We start from the raw sequence: 20,762 nt of genomic DNA on the forward strand, positions 1-20,762 counted from the left end.
GAAGCCAGTCCATCACAGGGCATGAAGCACGGTACACCCGAAATGGGAAGCCAGTCCATCACAGGGCATGAAGCACGGTACACCCGAAATGGGAAGCCAGTCCATCACAGGGCATGAAGCACGGTACACCCGAAATGGGAAGCCAGTCCATCACAGGGCATGAAGCACGGTACACCCAAAATGGGAAGCCAGTCCATCACAGGGCATGAAGCACGGTACATCCGAAATGGGAAGCCAGGCCATCACAGGGCATGAAGCATGGTACACCCGAAATGGGAAGCCAGGCCATCAAAGGGCATGAAGCACAGTACACCCGAAATGGGAAGCCAGTCCATCACAGGGTATGAAGCACGGTACACCCAAAATGGGAAGCCAGTCCATCAAAGGGTATGAAGCACGGTACACCCAAAATGGGAAGCCAGTCCATCACAGGGTATGAAGCACGGTACACCCAAAATGAGAAGCCAGTCCATCACAGGGTATGAAGCACGGTACACCCAAAATGGGAAGCCAGTCCATCAAAGGGTATGAAGCACGGTACACCCAAAATGAGAAGCCAGTCCATCACAGGGCATGAAGCACGGTACACCCAAAATGGGAAGCCAGTCCATCACAGGGCATGAAGCACGGTACATCCGAAATGGGAAGCCAGGCCATCACAGGGCATGAAGCACGGTACACCCAAAATGGGAAGCCAGTCCATCCCAGGGCATGAAGTACGGTACCCCCGAAATGGGAAGCCAGTCCATCACAAGGCATGAAGTACGGTACATCCGAAATGGGAAGCCAGTCCATCACAGGGCATGAAGCACGGTACACCCGAAATGGGAAGCCAGTCCATCACAGGGCATGAAGCACGGTACACCCAAAATGGGAAGCCAGTCCATGACAAAGTATGAAGCACGGTACACCCGAAATGGGAAGCCAGTCCATCCCAGGGCATGAAGCACGGTACATCCGAAATGGGAAGCCAGTCCATCACAGGGCATGAAGCACGGTACATCCGAAATGGGAAGCCAGGCCATCACAGGGCATGAAGCACGGTACACCCGAAATGGGAAGCCAGTCCATCACAGGGCATGAAGCACGGTACATCCGAAATGGGAAGCCAGTCCATCACAGGGCATGAAGCACGGTACATCCGAAATGGGAAGCCAGTCCATCACAGGGCATGAAGCACGGTACATCCGAAATGGGAAGCCAGTCCATCACAGGGCATGAAGCACGGTACACCCGAAATGGGAAGCCAGTCCATCAAAGGGCATGAAGCACGGTACACCCGAAATGGGAAGCCAATCCATGACAAAGTATGAAGCACGGTACATCCGAAATGGGAAGCCAGTCCATCACAGGGCATGAAGCACGGTACACCCGAAATGGGAAGCCAGTCCATCACAGGGTATGAAGCACGGTACACCCAAAATGGGAAGCCAGTCCATCACAGGGCATGAAGCACGGTACACCCGAAATGGGAAGCCAGTCCATCACAGGGCATGAAGCACGGTACACCCGAAATGGGAAGCCAGTCCATCACAGGGTATGAAGCACGGTACATCCGAAATGGGAAGCCAGTCCATCACAGGGCATGAAGCACGGTACACCCGAAATGGGAAGCCAATCCATGACAAAGTATGAAGCACGGTACACCCGAAATGGGAAGCCAGTCCATCACAGGGTATGAAGCACGGTACATCCGAAATGGGAAGCCAGTCCATCACAGGGTATGAAGCACGGTACATCCGAAATGGGAAGCCAGTCCATCACAGGGTATGAAGCACGGTACACCCGAAATGGGAAGCCAATCCATGACAAAGTATGAAGCACGGTACATCCGAAATGGGAAGCCAGTCCATCACAGGGCATGAAGCACGGTACACCCGAAATGGGAAGCCAGTCCATCACAGGGCATGAAGCACGGTACACCCGAAATGGGAAGCCAGTCCATCACAGGGCATGAAGCACGGTACACCCAAAATGGGAAGCCAGTCCATCACAGGGCATGAAGCACGGTACATCCGAAATGGGAAGCCAGTCCATCACAGGGCATGAAGCACGGTACATCCGAAATGGGAAGCCAGTCCATCACAGGGTATGAAGCACGGTACATCCGAAATGGGAAGCCAGTCCATCACAGGGCATGAAGCACGGTACACCCAAAATGGGAAGCCAGTCCATCACAGGGCATGAAGCACGGTACATCCGAAATGGGAAGCCAGTCCATCACAGGGCATGAAGCACGGTACATCCGAAATGGGAAGCCAGTCCATCACAGGGCATGAAGCACGGTACATCCGAAATGGGAAGCCAGTCCATCACAGGGCATGAAGCACGGTACACCCAAAATGGGAAGCCAGTCCATCACAGGGCATGAAGCACGGTACACCCGAAATGGGAAGCCAGTCCATCACAGGGCATGAAGCACGGTACACCCGAAATGGGAAGCCAGTCCATCACAGGGTATGAAGCACGGTACACCCAAAATGGGAAGCCAGTCCATCACAGGGCATGAAGCACGGTACACCCGAAATGGGAAGCCAGTCCATCACAGGGCATGAAGCACGGTACACCCGAAATGGGAAGCCAGTCCATCACAGGGTATGAAGCACGGTACACCCGAAATGGGAAGCCAGTCCATCACAGGGCATGAAGCACGGTACACCCAAAATGAGAAGCCAGTCCATCACAGGGTATGAAGCACGGTACACCCAAAATGGGAAGCCAGTCCATCAAAGGGTATGAAGCACGGTACACCCAAAATGGGAAGCCAGTCCATCAAAGGGTATGAAGCACGGTACACCCAAAATGAGAAGCCAGTCCATCACAGGGTATGAAGCACGGTACACCCAAAATGAGAAGCCAGTCCATCACAGGGTATGAAGCACGGTACACCCAAAATGGGAAGCCAGTCCATCACAGGGCATGAAGCACGGTACACCCGAAATGGGAAGCCAGTCCATCACAGGGCATGAAGCACGGTACACCCAAAATGGGAAGCCAGTCCATCACAGGGCATGAAGCACGGTACACCCGAAATGGGAAGCCAGTCCATCCCAGGGCATGAAGCACGGTACACCCAAAATGGGAAGCGAGTCCATCCCAGGGCATGAAGCACGGTACACCCAAAATGGGAAGCCAGTCCATCACAGGGCATGAAGCACAGTACACCCGAAATGGGAAGCCAGTCCATCACAGGGCATGAAGCACAGTACACCCGAAATGGGAAGCCAGTCCATCCCAGGGCATGAAGCACGGTACACCCAAAATGGGAAGCCAGTCCATCACAGGGCATGAAGCACAGTACACCCGAAATGGGAAGCCAGTCCATCCCAGGGCATGAAGCACGGTACACCCAAAATGGGAAGCGAGTCCATCCCAGGGCATGAAGCACGGTACACCCAAAATGGGAAGCCAGTCCATCACAGGGCATGAAGCACGGTACACCCGAAATGGGAAGCCAGTCCATCACAGGGTATGAAGCACGGTACACCCGAAATGGGAAGCCAGTCCATCACAGGGCATGAAGCACGGTACACCCAAAATGGGAAGCCAGTCCATTCCAGGGCATGAAGCACGGTACATCCGAAATGGGAAGCCAGTCCATCACAGGGCATGAAGCACGGTACACCCAAAATGGGAAGCCAGTCCATCACAGGGCATGAAGCACGGTACACCCGAAATGGGAAGCCAGTCCATCACAGGGCATGAAGCACGGTACACCCGAAATGGGAAGCCAGTCCATCACAGGGCATGAAGCACGGTACACCCGAAATGGGAAGCCAGTCCATCACAGGGCATGAAGCACGGTACACCCAAAATGGGAAGCCAGTCCATCACAGGGCATGAAGCACGGTACATCCGAAATGGGAAGCCAGGCCATCACAGGGCATGAAGCATGGTACACCCGAAATGGGAAGCCAGGCCATCAAAGGGCATGAAGCACAGTACACCCGAAATGGGAAGCCAGTCCATCACAGGGTATGAAGCACGGTACACCCAAAATGGGAAGCCAGTCCATCAAAGGGTATGAAGCACGGTACACCCAAAATGGGAAGCCAGTCCATCACAGGGTATGAAGCACGGTACACCCAAAATGAGAAGCCAGTCCATCACAGGGTATGAAGCACGGTACACCCAAAATGGGAAGCCAGTCCATCAAAGGGTATGAAGCACGGTACACCCAAAATGAGAAGCCAGTCCATCACAGGGCATGAAGCACGGTACACCCAAAATGGGAAGCCAGTCCATCACAGGGCATGAAGCACGGTACATCCGAAATGGGAAGCCAGGCCATCACAGGGCATGAAGCACGGTACACCCAAAATGGGAAGCCAGTCCATCCCAGGGCATGAAGTACGGTACCCCCGAAATGGGAAGCCAGTCCATCACAAGGCATGAAGTACGGTACATCCGAAATGGGAAGCCAGTCCATCACAGGGCATGAAGCACGGTACACCCGAAATGGGAAGCCAGTCCATCACAGGGCATGAAGCACGGTACACCCAAAATGGGAAGCCAGTCCATGACAAAGTATGAAGCACGGTACACCCGAAATGGGAAGCCAGTCCATCCCAGGGCATGAAGCACGGTACATCCGAAATGGGAAGCCAGTCCATCACAGGGCATGAAGCACGGTACATCCGAAATGGGAAGCCAGGCCATCACAGGGCATGAAGCACGGTACACCCGAAATGGGAAGCCAGTCCATCACAGGGCATGAAGCACGGTACATCCGAAATGGGAAGCCAGTCCATCACAGGGCATGAAGCACGGTACATCCGAAATGGGAAGCCAGTCCATCACAGGGCATGAAGCACGGTACATCCGAAATGGGAAGCCAGTCCATCACAGGGCATGAAGCACGGTACACCCGAAATGGGAAGCCAGTCCATCAAAGGGCATGAAGCACGGTACACCCGAAATGGGAAGCCAATCCATGACAAAGTATGAAGCACGGTACATCCGAAATGGGAAGCCAGTCCATCACAGGGCATGAAGCACGGTACACCCGAAATGGGAAGCCAGTCCATCACAGGGTATGAAGCACGGTACACCCAAAATGGGAAGCCAGTCCATCACAGGGCATGAAGCACGGTACACCCGAAATGGGAAGCCAGTCCATCACAGGGCATGAAGCACGGTACACCCGAAATGGGAAGCCAGTCCATCACAGGGTATGAAGCACGGTACATCCGAAATGGGAAGCCAGTCCATCACAGGGCATGAAGCACGGTACACCCGAAATGGGAAGCCAATCCATGACAAAGTATGAAGCACGGTACACCCGAAATGGGAAGCCAGTCCATCACAGGGTATGAAGCACGGTACATCCGAAATGGGAAGCCAGTCCATCACAGGGTATGAAGCACGGTACATCCGAAATGGGAAGCCAGTCCATCACAGGGTATGAAGCACGGTACACCCGAAATGGGAAGCCAATCCATGACAAAGTATGAAGCACGGTACATCCGAAATGGGAAGCCAGTCCATCACAGGGCATGAAGCACGGTACACCCGAAATGGGAAGCCAGTCCATCACAGGGCATGAAGCACGGTACACCCGAAATGGGAAGCCAGTCCATCACAGGGCATGAAGCACGGTACACCCAAAATGGGAAGCCAGTCCATCACAGGGCATGAAGCACGGTACATCCGAAATGGGAAGCCAGTCCATCACAGGGCATGAAGCACGGTACATCCGAAATGGGAAGCCAGTCCATCACAGGGTATGAAGCACGGTACATCCGAAATGGGAAGCCAGTCCATCACAGGGCATGAAGCACGGTACACCCAAAATGGGAAGCCAGTCCATCACAGGGCATGAAGCACGGTACATCCGAAATGGGAAGCCAGTCCATCACAGGGCATGAAGCACGGTACATCCGAAATGGGAAGCCAGTCCATCACAGGGCATGAAGCACGGTACATCCGAAATGGGAAGCCAGTCCATCACAGGGCATGAAGCACGGTACACCCAAAATGGGAAGCCAGTCCATCACAGGGCATGAAGCACGGTACACCCGAAATGGGAAGCCAGTCCATCACAGGGCATGAAGCACGGTACACCCGAAATGGGAAGCCAGTCCATCACAGGGTATGAAGCACGGTACACCCAAAATGGGAAGCCAGTCCATCACAGGGCATGAAGCACGGTACACCCGAAATGGGAAGCCAGTCCATCACAGGGCATGAAGCACGGTACACCCGAAATGGGAAGCCAGTCCATCACAGGGTATGAAGCACGGTACACCCGAAATGGGAAGCCAGTCCATCACAGGGCATGAAGCACGGTACACCCAAAATGAGAAGCCAGTCCATCACAGGGTATGAAGCACGGTACACCCAAAATGGGAAGCCAGTCCATCAAAGGGTATGAAGCACGGTACACCCAAAATGGGAAGCCAGTCCATCAAAGGGTATGAAGCACGGTACACCCAAAATGAGAAGCCAGTCCATCACAGGGTATGAAGCACGGTACACCCAAAATGAGAAGCCAGTCCATCACAGGGTATGAAGCACGGTACACCCAAAATGGGAAGCCAGTCCATCAAAGGGTATGAAGCACGGTACACCCAAAATGGGAAGCCAGTCCATCACAGGGTATGAAGCACGGTACACCCAAAATGGGAAGCCAGTCCATCACAGGGCATGAAGCACGGTACACCCAAAATGGGAAGCCAGTCCATCCCAGGGCATGAAGTACGGTACCCCCGAAATGGGAAGCCAGTCCATCACAAGGCATGAAGTACGGTACATCCGAAATGGGAAGCCAGTCCATCACAGGGCATGAAGCACGGTACACCCGAAATGGGAAGCCAGTCCATCACAGGGCATGAAGCACGGTACACCCAAAATGGGAAGCCAGTCCATGACAAAGTATGAAGCACGGTACACCCGAAATGGGAAGCCAGTCCATCCCAGGGCATGAAGCACGGTACATCCGAAATGGGAAGCCAGTCCATCACAGGGCATGAAGCACGGTACACCCGAAATGGGAAGCCAGTCCATCCCAGGGCATGAAGCACGGTACACCCAAAATGGGAAGCGAGTCCATCACAGGGCATGAAGCACGGTACACCCGAAATGGGAAGCCAGTCCATCACAGGGCATGAAGCACGGTACATCCGAAATGGGAAGCCAGTCCATCACAGGGCATGAAGCACGGTACATCCGAAATGGGAAGCCAGTCCATCACAGGGCATGAAGCACGGTACACCCGAAATGGGAAGCCAGTCCATCCCAGGGCATGAAGCACGGTACACCCAAAATGGGAAGCGAGTCCATCACAGGGCATGAAGCACGGTACACCCGAAATGGGAAGCCAGTCCATCACAGGGCATGAAGCACGGTACACCCAAAATGGGAAGCGAGTCCATCACAGGGCATGAAGCACGGTACACCCAAAATGGGAAGCCAGTCCATCCCAGGGCATGAAGCACGGTACACCCAAAATGGGAAGCCAGTCCATCACAGGGCATGAAGCACGGTACATCCGAAATGGGAAGCCAGTCCATCACAGGGCATGAAGCACGGTACATCCGAAATGGGAAGCCAGTCCATCACAGGGCATGAAGCACGGTACACCCGAAATGGGAAGCCAATCCATGACAAAGTATGAAGCACGGTACATCCGAAATGGGAAGCCAGTCCATCACAGGGCATGAAGCACGGTACATCCGAAATGGGAAGCCAGTCCATCACAGGGCATGAAGCACGGTACATCCGAAATGGGAAGCCAGTCCATCACAGGGTATGAAGCACGGTACACCCAAAATGGGAAGCCAGTCCATCACAGGGCATGAAGCACGGTACATCCGAAATGGGAAGCCAGTCCATCACAGGGTATGAAGCACGGTACACCCAAAATGGGAAGCCAGTCCATCACAGGGTATGAAGCACGGTACACCCAAAATGGGAAGCCAGTCCATCACAGGGTATGAAGCACGGTACACCCAAAATGGGAAGCCAGTCCATCACAGGGCATGAAGCACAGTACACCCGAAATGGGAAGCCAGTCCATCACAGGGCATGAAGCACGGTACACCCGAAATGGGAAGCCAGTCCATCACAGGGTATGAAGCACGGTACACCCAAAATGGGAAGCCAGTCCATCACAGGGCATGAAGCACGGTACACCCGAAATGGGAAGCCAGTCCATCACAGGGCATGAAGCACGGTACACCCGAAATGGGAAGCCAGTCCATCACAGGGTATGAAGCACGGTACACCCGAAATGGGAAGCCAGTCCATCACAGGGCATGAAGCACGGTACACCCGAAATGGGAAGCCAGTCCATCACAAGGCATGAAGTACGGTACACCCGAAATGGGAAGCCAGTCCATGATAAAGTATGAAGCACGGTACACCCAAAATGGGAAGCGAGTCCATCACAGGGTATGAAGCACGGTACATCCGAAATGGGAAGCCAGTCCATCACAGGGCATGAAGTACGGTACACCCGAAATGGGAAGCGAGTCCATCACAGGGTATGAAGCACGGTACACCCAAAATGGGAAGCCAGTCCATGACAAAGTATGAAGCACGGTACACCCAAAATGGGAAGCGAGTCCATCACAGGGCATGAAGCACGGTACACCCGAAATGGGAAGCCAGTCCATGACAAAGTATGAAGCACGGTACACCCAAAATGGGAAGCGAGTCCATCACAGGGTATGAAGCACGGTACACCCGAAATGGGAAGCCAGTCCATCACAGGGCAGACACACAATTGGGGCAACTTTAATGACATCAATCCACCTAAACGGTATGTCTTTGGAAGACACACAGAAGCCAGAGGAAACCCAGGAAAATCCCATATGAAGATACTACTATTTATAGGCTAATAGTCATGATGACACTGTGGTATAAACTCCACACACACAGAGGGCAGGAATTGAACCCACAACCCTGTAAGCACACAGTACTATCCTAATCTTAGTATACATTGTACATGCAAATGTTAAATGTTTGCTTTCCACTTGTACTTGATAAGAAAAGGTGATATTAATCACCAACATAAGATCCCATCACTTAACATCTGATTTTCATAAGAGTTAAAATTTTAGCCACATTGATAGGAAGTTTTCCTGTTCCTTGTTTTAGCTGACATGCTGAACTTAAACTAATCATTATCGCATGGGCCGACTGACTAGAGATTAGCACCTCACCCAGCTGTTTTAAGGCAGCCGACAATCTGTAACTTCTGCCTGTCATTCCTGGTCTTAGCCACCTTTGCATCTCAGCACCCGTCACCCCCAGACCTGCCTTATTGCCCTTTAAAGTTACATTAATTATTCTGACCCAAAATCTTATACTTCAGTATGTCAAAGCAAGACGTCAATAAGGGCTATAATTCAAACGCAAAAGGGGATTACTTGTTGATGAAAGCCTGGAACAGGGAAATTGAATGCAATTATAAGTATGCCTAGAACTCACAATAGCACAAATTGGGTATGTGAAGGATGCAGGTCTACAACAACATTACCTTTCATCACTAACAAGAACATATTGCTACAAAAAGAAGCAAATGATTGACAAGAATAAGCAAGAAATGCAGCTCAAAAACTTATGATTATGACCAACTTCTTGTAACAAAGTCTGTTTTATAGTGACTAACCTCTAATAACAACGTCTTGCTGCCATTCATGTTCATTGAGAGTTTTTGACAGGCAGGTACTTAACCAGCAGGGTGGGTCCCCTTCTATTTGCTGACCAATGGGGGGGGGGGGGGGGAGCTTGGTAAAATTCATCATGCCCAAGTACCCCCAGTTGCCCCCGCAGGGAGATCTTTGGTGTGCTTCAGGGCAGGAAATCAGATTCAGTCCCTGCCAGCCAACAGCAACATTGCATATTGTAAAAACGTTGCAATCGAACAGTAAACCTATTAGAGCAAGTATATGCAAATATATGTCTTCAACTGTCCTATGGAAGATGGTGCAATCAGAAGATAATAAAGATGAATACCAAAGTTTAGATTTTTGATTTTTTTATTAAGATTTGATTTTTCTCTCTGTGGAATATGCCTTCAGTTTGTTTAATACATAAAACTGGGACATATCTGCCAAAGTGTTCACTGAGCAGACCTTGACAGCTAGTAGATATAGCCTTAAACAGCTTATTGTTTTGGCTGTAGAAAGAGGAAATAAACCTGACAAGACTGCACCCTACTGGACTGGCAAAAAAAGGACAGTCTGGACCACCATCCTCTGGGTCACAAGCAATATTCCTATCCTTTAATTCCTCATCAGCAATTACCCAAGCTCAGTTAAGAAGGAACAAACAAATCACCCTAACCTCATGAGATAGATGAAAGCAATAGAAGCTATTAATGCTGCTATGCTTGAGATAGCAAAAACCTCCTGAGTCGCTGAGCTGCTCATTACAGGATAAGCACTGCAAACAGCATCTCATTGCTCCAAATCCTCCAGACAGCTCTAGGGGGACTCCCCAGACGAACGTCCCCACACGCCCAACGTCTCCGTCCCTAGGTAGGCAAAGTCATACCTGTAAACATTACATATGCAAAAGTGATATTTTCTTGATTAAATTAAGAAAGTATGCCTCAAAAACTGCATAACCATAAACCTGTACTTATTATCAAGGGGAAATCATTTTTAATAAAAATAAAAAACATCATTAACACTTTACTTAAGGCTGTTTATAAACACATTCATACTGCATTATAATGCAATCATAAAGCATTATAAACGTGGCTATGTATACATTATTGTCGTGTTTATTATGCTTTATGAATGCATTAGAGATGTGCCTCAATCACGCGGTGCGCAGCATGGTGGACTCACACCTCCAGAGTTGTGTGTTCGCTTCCTGTCCGTGTGTGGGACTGCATTTACCACATTGTGAGGACAAAATGTCCCCACAATGTGATACAAATCTGTTACTTTTTTATTTTGTGGTGTCATTTTTCAGGTCCCCACAATACGAGACTCAATTTTATAAAAATCTGTGAATTCAATCAAAAAACTTAAATAGCCAAGAGTCCTGTATTTTGTTTGGTTACTTATGGTTAAGGTTAGGGCAGGGTAGGGGTTAAGGTTATCTTAGTTGGGATTAGTGTTATGCCCATAGAAATGAATGGATAGCCCCCACAAAGATATGAATACAAATGTGTGTGTTTGTTTGTGTGTGTGTGTTTGTGTGTAGTTTGCATCTTCTCCTTGAGTTTGCGTGGGTTGTATGAGTGTGGTGAGTCTCTTGTGATGTACGCAAATTGCTTGTGCATCATGCTATGTGCTTTCTCCTGTATGTCCCAGGATCACTGCAACACTGTACTAAGTGGCACACTGGCACAGTGGCGAGCACTGTCACCTCACAGCCACATGCTGTTGGCCCAGATCCCATGCCAGCTGTTTGTGGTGCTCGTACATTCGCTGTTTGCTCTTGCCCTTACAGTCCCACTGCCCGCATTGTGTGTGTGTGTGCATGTGCGTGTATGTGTGTGTGCATGTGTGTATGTCCCCTATAATGACATCCTGTACAGGGTGCCTCTACTGTGTGGGATAGGTCTGGCACTCCCCATAACCCTGTACAAAATATGAGGTCAGAAAAATTATGGAAGATTTAAATATGAAATATGAAAAGATATGGAGTGCATCTCATACCACTGAAGCCCATAATTTTGCTTCTTTTTCATGTACCGTTACAGTATGACAGTAAAATAAAGGAATAGAGAGAAAACCCAAAGAAATCAAGTAAATCACTGCACTTTCTCAAAGTCTATAGAGGTGCATTTATTAGGCTGTTTTATATTGTTTAAACTATATAATCCAAGGTTTATTTTCAAAGGGTATCATTATCAGTCTTTTGTGGTCCTTTTTGAACTTTTGATAACTGAAGGAGTGAGTAAGTTCTGTACCAACACCTATAAACGTCTGAATATAGGGACTGGTTGCATACAAAATAATTCATATTAAAATACACTGCATGAATATCACTGGCACCAGAAACACATAACATAATTCTTTTTGGGCAGAATTATAAATACAACAGACTGATATGTTGATCTTCTCAATCTCCTAAAGAGTAAAAATTATGAAAGTATGGAGAACTACATTCTGAAAACATTACATTGCACCTCAATTAAGAAATCTAAAACTTTGTTAAAACAACACATTTAAATAGCAGCATCGCTTATGACGTACTCATCCGGTCATTATTGGTGACATTTGGTTTGGGAGTTTTTGAAATGAAATTGCGCCACCTACTGAAAAATCTAATCCAAAGTACAGGAACACAATTTAGCATCCCCTTCTCTCTGCAACTGCTTAGGATAAATTCTTTGGTTAACAGATTATAGCGTCCGAGGTTCAGGCGACTGTATTATACCACTTTTTAATTGAAGAATACTGCTGGGACTCGGGTAGCTCCGTCTCATTGGCTCACCTCACACCCAGTCAGCTTTTTTTTCCAAGAACCGTCCAAAGACACGTGGCTACTACCTTTTCGTTACAATACTGCTTCCCCTCCCCACCCAAGGCAACTACGATCCACATTAGTTCCTACCTGTCACAGTCGTCCCCCCCACCTAAAAGGAATGTCCCCGTTCCCCCAATCCCACCAGGGAGCAAAAAGGGGGGGTGGGGGGGGCACGTTACCAAACCACCACATGCCAAACACAAACCCCCCCCCCCCAAAAAACAGTCACAAAGGACAACCCTCCCATACTACCACCATTTAACCTGTTTTTTCCATGTCGCCGCACTGTAAAGGCAGGTATGCTGAACAAACCGCCAGTCTTTCAACGTCTTTATATGCCCTTACCGTATAAACATTCAAACTTTTGTTCTACAAGTGTCCCTTCACCATAACACATGATCCGGCGATCTCGGTGGGGCCCTCAAAGGCCTCCCACATCTAGAACAACAAGAAGCAGGGTGTGAAGGGGATTCAAACTGCCTGCCCATGTCAGTGTGAAGGGATTCCATCACCCCATGTTCCAATATATACTCCTTGAAAAGGCATTCAGCCACCGTAACAGCTGTCTGGTCAGGGATTGCATACACATTAACCCTCTGGGGTCTAGGGGTAGGGAACAGACATTCACTGACTGAGGCATGATCACGCATTTCATTCAATATCATAAACTTAATTCATGGTAAATAAATTATTTCTTATATATTTGTCTTGGCATTACACTCATCTTAATTTTAATGTATATTGCAAATATGGCAGATTTATTTTAAATTTGCAATCTGGCGTCAAAGTATAGACATTGCAAAATGCAGTTTTGAACACTATGAACACTAAACATTATGAAAGTACATAGTAAGCAATGGGGGCAGTTTTGATCCCAGATATCTGATCACCAAAGTCTTGGCTACATGAAGATGACTAAATGGTGTAACATTCGGTTGGATAAATAAATAAGAAAAACCAAACTCATGTCACTATTTCTGGGCTCCTTCTATTGAATATGTAGGAGCTCCCATGTGTATGCATGAGCCATTCACACCTGGCCACATCCCCCCCCTGTTTTATGGCGCTGATGGAGATGTATCTGCATCGCGTTTCACCGTTTGTGTTGTTCATCTAATTACCATGAGAATGCGATTTGAATATGTGGAAATGTGGCTATTTAGAATGCGAATAGCGATCTTCAAGGTGAGGGTGGCACTACACGCCCCCGATGCTGGTAAAACAAAGGTCACATGGTTTACTTTTTTGTCGATTTAGCCTAATTTAAAAAACTTTAATACTTCCGACAACGGATGTTTCGAAAAGAAGACAGATTACGGATTTAGTCAGCGTTATTTTCATGATTCTACATAAAAATTTCAGCGAGATATAAACTGAAATAGACGCAAAAAATACGCTGCATCGCTGATGATGCGCTCGTCCCCAGAGGGTTAACGTACTTGGTAAAGTAATCCTCCACAACCAAAACATACCTATTCCCTTGGGAGGTCACCAGAAGTTCCAGTTTGTCAGCAGCCACTCTTTGGAAAGGTCACTCCACATGAAACCCCCTCATAGGGGCATGAAGTCTTGGTACAGGTGACTCCTTTGGCAGGTGTAACAGTCATCACACCATCGGTGTATATCTGGCTGCATATCAGGCCAATAAGACACTCTTCGAGCATGAGCCAAAACCTCGTCATAAGCCATAAGTCATACGTTGAAGGACCCACCTGCTGCGGCATCCCATTCTGTTGCTGTCAATTTGGACCCTCAACAGCCCTAAAAGAGTCCTAAGGTCAGTGACAATGGTGAAATGTATAGAGGCCAGGTAGTGCCTAAAACTGCGCACAGCCCATACGATGGCCCACAACTCCCTGTCAAAAGTGAACCAACGCTGTTTGGCTGCTGTCAATGAACGGCTGCCATAGGCCACTATTTTTCCCTGTCCCCCTATTTCCTGAGCAAGTACAGCCCCAATAGCTGTCTGTGAGGCATCTGTGGAGAGCATAAAAGGTTGGGTGAAGTGTGGATGGCACATGCCACGCAGAACAACCTTTTCAGCTGTGGATTTTACAGAAAGATTGATATCGTTCAAAGCAGGAAGTACTCATAGCAAACATTAGGTCTACTTTATTAATCGGGATTTCAGAAATCCAGTTTAAATAAATGTTCAGATCTAACCAAACAGCAAAAGTAAATGTTAAAGTATGCCAACAGTAGCGTTACTAAAAATTAAACAAATTCATACATGTGTCATTAAAATAACCTAAGCTGTTCATAATATTTCTGCGTGTAGTTAAGTGTCTTTATGTGGGCTTCCCCTCCCATCTGCTACCAGGTTCTTCAAGTTTACCGAGTGCCACTCAGTATTTAGTACTGGCTGTGCCACAGTACTCTGACATCCTGCTGTAAATACTTATAACGTACAAATAGAAATGGGAGCCGGCAGCTGATACATATTACTTTTTAGGATGACTGATGTTGTTATAGCTATTTCAATATTAATCAAACTTATGCTCTGCTGCAAGCAGAAGCTGCTATGTCACAAAGCAATTAGAACATTTCTTGCAACTGAGGCCATAGATCGAATAACATTGATCATTCAAGATGCAGTTACACTTCAATTCTTATTATGCAGTGAAAATTGGCAACACTGCCACCTGGTGGAAATGCCGTGCTCCCTATAACAACCACTCCAGCCCATTTTTTAATGGTAGTGGTTGTCTAGAGTTCCTTGAGAAATACCTCTCCGGTAGACATTTCTGTGACCTATTATGGACCATATTTGCTGTCGTTGTTACAACACAGTATAATATATGCCAAGATGACTGACACACATGGACACAAAGTCTGAGTACCAAACTATATTTATTGTATACAGTAGTAAAGGACAACAGATAATATACAGATCAGTAGAGATACATGACAGGACCACTAGCATGGACTTTGTATATACCTCATTTGCCTTTGAAAATAAAAACTGAATAGTAGAGATACAGGAGGCCTGAATAGTAATTTTAAAAAGTTTCCTTATTACCAGGGCAAATTGTGATGGGGTGGGGGGGGGGGGTTCCCATTTCCAAGCTAAACTCATGTGGGGAAGGGCAGTACATGTATAATTCGAGTGGCTTTCCTAAATGCTCAAGACCACCACTCAACTGTAGGGAATAAAATATTAAACATTTCCATATGGAAAACGGACAGCTAGTCTACATGACGACATTAAAACCTACCGGAACTTCGCTTCTGCACACTCAGGAGCTGTCAGTTTAGCATTTGGTCAGTATTTAACCCCAAGAGTATTATATGATTTGACAGCAATCAGTCCAGGGGCATGAGGCTTCCATTTATGCACTTATTTCAGAACACAAGGCTTCTGAACGACTCGTACAGCTTAAGAGTAGAAAACAGGGAAATGAACCATGTCTCCTCCACACATGTACTTTACAAGGGAACAGACTTAAGAGTATTGTATACGATTTGGTAATAAGCACACTGCTCCTACCATCAGCAGAAGACTGAATGAAGACCATAGGAGCCGAGTCTATGCTAAGGAAATGACCATAGACTTAAGACAAATACCAAAGTCTTGCTTTACCGCATTAACATCTAACCTTCTTAAACCAGGTCAATGGGTTGGTCTGGCCAATTCCTCAGAATGCTAATGAGGTGCTCTCCATTATCTGACCAGCATGTTATAGTTACTGTCTAAAATCTTACCCTTTATGAAGCTGATACAAACCCTGACCACCCAATAACAGGCAGAGGACAAGGGTAGTTAAATCAAAAACGGGGGGAAACAAAATTAAGGAACTTCAAGGAAACATAAAATTGTTGATCTCCAGGTGTACAGTCCTCATTAAGGGAGATTTCATACACTTAGCAGGAGCCTCCAGTCTGCTGTTGAAATACATCAATCGTGTCCTCATCTTCCATCTCCAGCTGACAAAAGAGGGAAAAAAAGATTTATTTAGAATCACAAAACTATCTGTGTTAAGATCTGGGGGACGGTCATTTCTGCTCACAAAACTTTCTAACCGGCATGTAGATTTTACATTAGCTCCAGTCTTTGCCATTTTCTCCCAACCACTATAACAAAGATGGCTTCAAGGTTTTGCGGACTAAGGGAGATGCGTATATTGGACCTTCATTTGCCACTTGCCAAATTAGCACATGCAGTAATGCTGTTCTTACATCAAGTCTTACAACAAATGTGTTAAATGAAGACGACCAAGGGAAAAAATTCTAGATGTCTGCCCAACAAAACACTCCTATTTGCTTCCAAAACAAGTTACTTCTCAGTTTTTATGTTCATTGCACAGAAGTTAAACCACTTATTTAAAATGTCATCATTTACAAAATGAATATAGCTCACATTCAGGATGGTAAAAGCCCTTTATGTCATTATGTAGTCTGCAAACCATAATTTGGTTTTACACTAAGATACCCAATAAATTTTATTTTATCCAACTTCAATCTGACTAGACTATTCAGCCCATAGCTAATTAAGCAACAAGAAACACAAACTTAATGCATGTTACACTTACTCTTCTTTCTGCTTGAATTACAAAAAAACAATTCTGCAATTAGAGCTGAAACTAATATGTAGGCTAATAGTTATATACTGGGTTGAATCCAGGCTGATTTATTCTAGTCAGAATGCACTTTACATCCAAAAATTGTCAGTGGGTGTGCCCCAATGTATTCTTCAGAGCCTTTGGCAAAGCTGTGATATTCAACCAGTGTTAAAGCATCAGCAAAGCTTCCATTCAGTGACAAGTAATTACTCTAATCTGTATAATATATAATGGATGAATAAAAATAAACAACCCTTTAAACAGCCCCTTAATTATACATGCCAGAAATATAAAGAGCTTTTGGTGAAGCTGTGAATTGGTGAACTGGGTCCCAAGCTTTTGACTGGGACAATAAAGTTTAACTATGTTAAATATATTAGCCAAGTCTGGTTTTAAACAGCAAATTCAAATGGCAAATGAGGCAGCATGTAAGCATTTCATGTAAAAAAACAAAATGACTAAAAGGTGACCGCATACACAGACGGCTACTGCAAAAGCTGACAGCTTACGAACCTGTGCAGGTGTGTCCGTCTCATTGATTGGCTGCCCATCAAACCTAAACCTAATTTGTCTAATTGACAAACCCTAAAGGAAGAAAGAAAAAGTTTTAAAACAAATTTCAGAGACATCCGGATTAGATTAAAATGCATTACTATTCTGACCTAATTATGTAATGTAGTGGTGTCTAACATGAAATTACAATTGACACTGCAAATTCATGTATGCTTATGTAGATCCTGTAGGAGTAATGCCTAACGAACTTGAAGGCCTTAACCACAGATCAATGAGACAAGTTTAACTGTAAATGCAAATACAATAATCAGGCATTACAGGGTACAATTTTATTTTAACAGAGGGCCACAAAAGAGCTCAATCTGAAGACATGGAGGAGGAAATGTAACTCAACAAACCTGTCTTTCGCAGTATGCTTTCATTAATTTGCTGAGAGGAGTGTGTCTTTTAATCTTGAACTGGACCACTGAGCCATCCTGACCAGCCACCTTCAGGTTGATGTGGTCATTCTCAGTCTTCACACCTTCCTGAAAATACCAGAAGCAGCCCACATAGTACATGGATCAATTTCTGCACCAGACAAAAAGGCACCTCTTATCCTGACTTGACTTTGTCCCCTCTTAGCAGGCGTCGTGTCTCTAGCTTTGGTCGCTTTTTTTGAAAGAAATAACAAAAACCCTTACAAAAATGTTTAAACCTCGTGCAGTCCCCTTCCTACACAAATGAGCGTTTACATAATTTTTTTTTTTCAGAAACAACATCAAGACACGTTGATAGCCACATGAACATAAAAGCATCACATTCCTATTAAGATGCAACCTTCACATACTAACTTGTATAAACAAACCCAAAGCTAAAAGTCTTCGTAAGATAAAAGAAAAAAACACCTTACCATTAAATTAAATCTTACCATTATGAACTTGTTTGGATATTTGAGTATTTGCGCTATATCAATTTCTGCTAAATTAGCAAACGACTGGATAAACCGATAAGTGACGTCAAGGATTTTCAATGCTCCTCGTTTTGAGAGAAAATTAATTTCCTAACTACTTCACAAAAGCATGTGGCTAAAAAACCCGATTACTCGATAGCTAGGTACTGCGCCTCTGTGTCGGCTTTCAAATGGCGGCTTTTTCGCACGGCGCTCCAGTCCATTCGGACCGGCTATCCTTGCGGCATTTCGCTACGCCAAATGCGTAACTCCGCCCAAAGACTGGCAGCGCAGTTTTACAAAGAAAAAGCCGCAAAAGCCAACGCTGAATTCCACCCCGAGAAATTGCGCGGCACATGAAAACAATGGCGCAGATTCAATGAAGGCACTCACGCTGCATAATAAATCGCCGCCCGGACCCTTGGAAAAAAAGTACCTCGAGACGCTAATACAAAAACCGTAAATTATACAACAGATGTCAGTTTGTTTTTAAAATCGCTCAAATGCGGAATCCGACTACCGTCAAGCACTGCGGCTGCACGTATTTTCCGATCGTATTTTAAACTGCTAAAAATATACTAATTTATTCGACAATATTGTGGTCTTACCTTTGGCTTCTCTTCAGACATGATGTTGAATTATATTATAAAGAAACTCAGCGCCAACAAAATTATTGTGATTGCCTCTCTTCTACCTCTCCCAATCTTCCACCGCTATCGTGTGCGCGCTTGAGCTTTTAGTTTCCAGAATCTGATTGGCCTATAGTACATGACGTGGGACTTTCTAACGGGAGCGTGTAGACGTGAACGCGCATGCATTTTAAAATTCGGTGGCGCGGATTTTTTGTAGTTGTAGGTGAGTGCAGTGGTTTTCAGAAATATAGTTAAATACTGCTTAAGATGTGTCTTTAAATTATTTGGACACGCTTTTCTGGGCGATTGTGTGATCAGTGTTTGATTTTTAAAATGGTTTTAAGTATGGAACCCATGGTTTACTGACATTAACTGTGGCAATTCAGTTAACATCAGTAAATTTATTTTAGTTTTTATTGAGTTTTTATTGTCTTTAGGATAAACATTACATGACTTGCAATGCAACAGGACATCTGCAATGTCACTGAATCAGAGTCTAACTGATCTGTGCTTGGAACACTGGTACATGGAAGGCCGAAGGGTTTGCACCTTAGTACTGCCCCTTTTGTTAACTGTTTTTGTGTAATCATTTCGATTCCAGATGTTATTCAGTAGTTAACAATTTGCTGACTCATGGCACCACCCATTAAATCTACGATAAGTATCTTTCATAAACAATGAAATTTATTTTAGTGACATCATAACTTTAAATCTAATGTGTCCCATGTAAATGTAAAACCAGACTGTTTAAAATGTTCCCAGACTTATTGGATGGGGTGTGCTACAGGGGTTGGACAATTAAACTGGAACACTGGCCAACAGCGTTTGAGGTTTCAGACCTATATATGGGCAGCCTGGTGGTCAATTTTCACTGATTGCACATTCCATCAGTAAGAGCAGAAAGTTTGAATTAACAGCGCAATAGCACAGCTGTGCATAAAATATTGCAATCAACACAACATGATGAGAGACCAAATTCAAAAGAGGACAAATTGTTAGTGTGCATCATCTGTGATCAGGACAGCAAGTTTTTGTGGTGTATCGAGAGCCACGGTATCGAGAGTAATGTCTGCATACCACCACGACGGATAGACCACATGCGACAGGAGTAACTGGACGCAAGAGGAAGCTGTCTGAAAGGGAAGTCCAGGTACTAACCTGGATTGTATCCAAAAAACATAAAACCTCAGCTACCCAACACAGTGCAGAATTAACTGTGCAGCTCAACCGTTTAAAACAAAACTGTTTGTCAGGAACTCTACAGGTACAATATTCATGGTCAGGCTGGTATAGCCAAACCCTCAGTCACTCGTGCCAATGTTAAACATCAGCTTCAATGGAGCCAGCAGCATAAATCTTGGGCTATGGACAATATAAAGCATGTATTGTCCTCTGATGAGTCTGGTTTCACTGTCTACCTCACATCCAGGAGAGTTACAGTGTGGAGAAACCCCAAAGAGGCTTATCACCTGAACTGTTGCATACCCATAGTACAGTACAGGGTGGATCAGTGTTGGTTTGGGCTGCAATATCATGCCATTCCATAAACCCACCACTTATTCTAGATGAGTGCGTCACTGCCAAGGACTACCGAACAATTCTGGAGGACCATGTTCACTCAGTGGCTCAAACCATAGCTATAAATAAGATAGATAGCTCACTGGCCACTGCTGGCTGTTGCCTCCATGCATCTGC

The 20,762-nt window shown here is 46.0% G+C and overlaps 1 protein-coding gene across 2 annotated transcripts; it reads right to left on the reverse strand.

Annotated features, from left to right (window-relative positions):
• Window positions 1-15,263: 15,263 nt before the first annotated feature.
• On the reverse strand, window positions 15,264-19,201 carry sumo3b (small ubiquitin like modifier 3b). 2 transcript variants are annotated; one of them, XM_049014011.1, is made up of 4 exons: window positions 19,044-19,201; window positions 17,903-18,031; window positions 17,505-17,576; window positions 15,264-16,356 (listed from the first exon to the last, which is right to left on the reverse strand). In XM_049014011.1, exons 1-4 carry the CDS (start codon window positions 19,062-19,064, stop codon window positions 16,294-16,296), a joined length of 285 nt encoding a protein of 94 aa, XP_048869968.1. In that variant the 5' UTR covers window positions 19,065-19,201; the 3' UTR covers window positions 15,264-16,293. The 2 variants fall into 2 exon arrangements, with proteins under 2 accessions (XP_048869968.1, XP_048870055.1); XM_049014098.1 differs by lacking the exon at window positions 19,044-19,201 and adding an exon at window positions 18,415-18,696.
• Between the last annotated feature and the right edge of the window lie 1,561 nt (window positions 19,202-20,762).

This window comes from Brienomyrus brachyistius, chromosome 1 (genome assembly GCF_023856365.1).
Source record: "Brienomyrus brachyistius isolate T26 chromosome 1, BBRACH_0.4, whole genome shotgun sequence".
NCBI lineage: Eukaryota > Metazoa > Chordata > Actinopteri > Osteoglossiformes > Mormyridae > Brienomyrus > Brienomyrus brachyistius.

Excerpts from the sequence above, each read along its gene's own strand:
- sumo3b (XM_049014011.1), bottom strand. The coding sequence starts at position 19,064 with ATGTCTGAAGAGAAGCCAAAG. Across the intron at positions 18,032-19,043 it reads TGTCTGAAGAGAAGCCAAAG|GAAGGTGTGAAGACTGAGAA; the intron begins GTAAGACCACAA and ends TGGTATTTTCAG. Across the intron at positions 16,357-17,504 it reads AGACGGACACACCTGCACAG|CTGGAGATGGAAGATGAGGA; the intron begins GTTCGTAAGCTG and ends CTCTTTTGTCAG.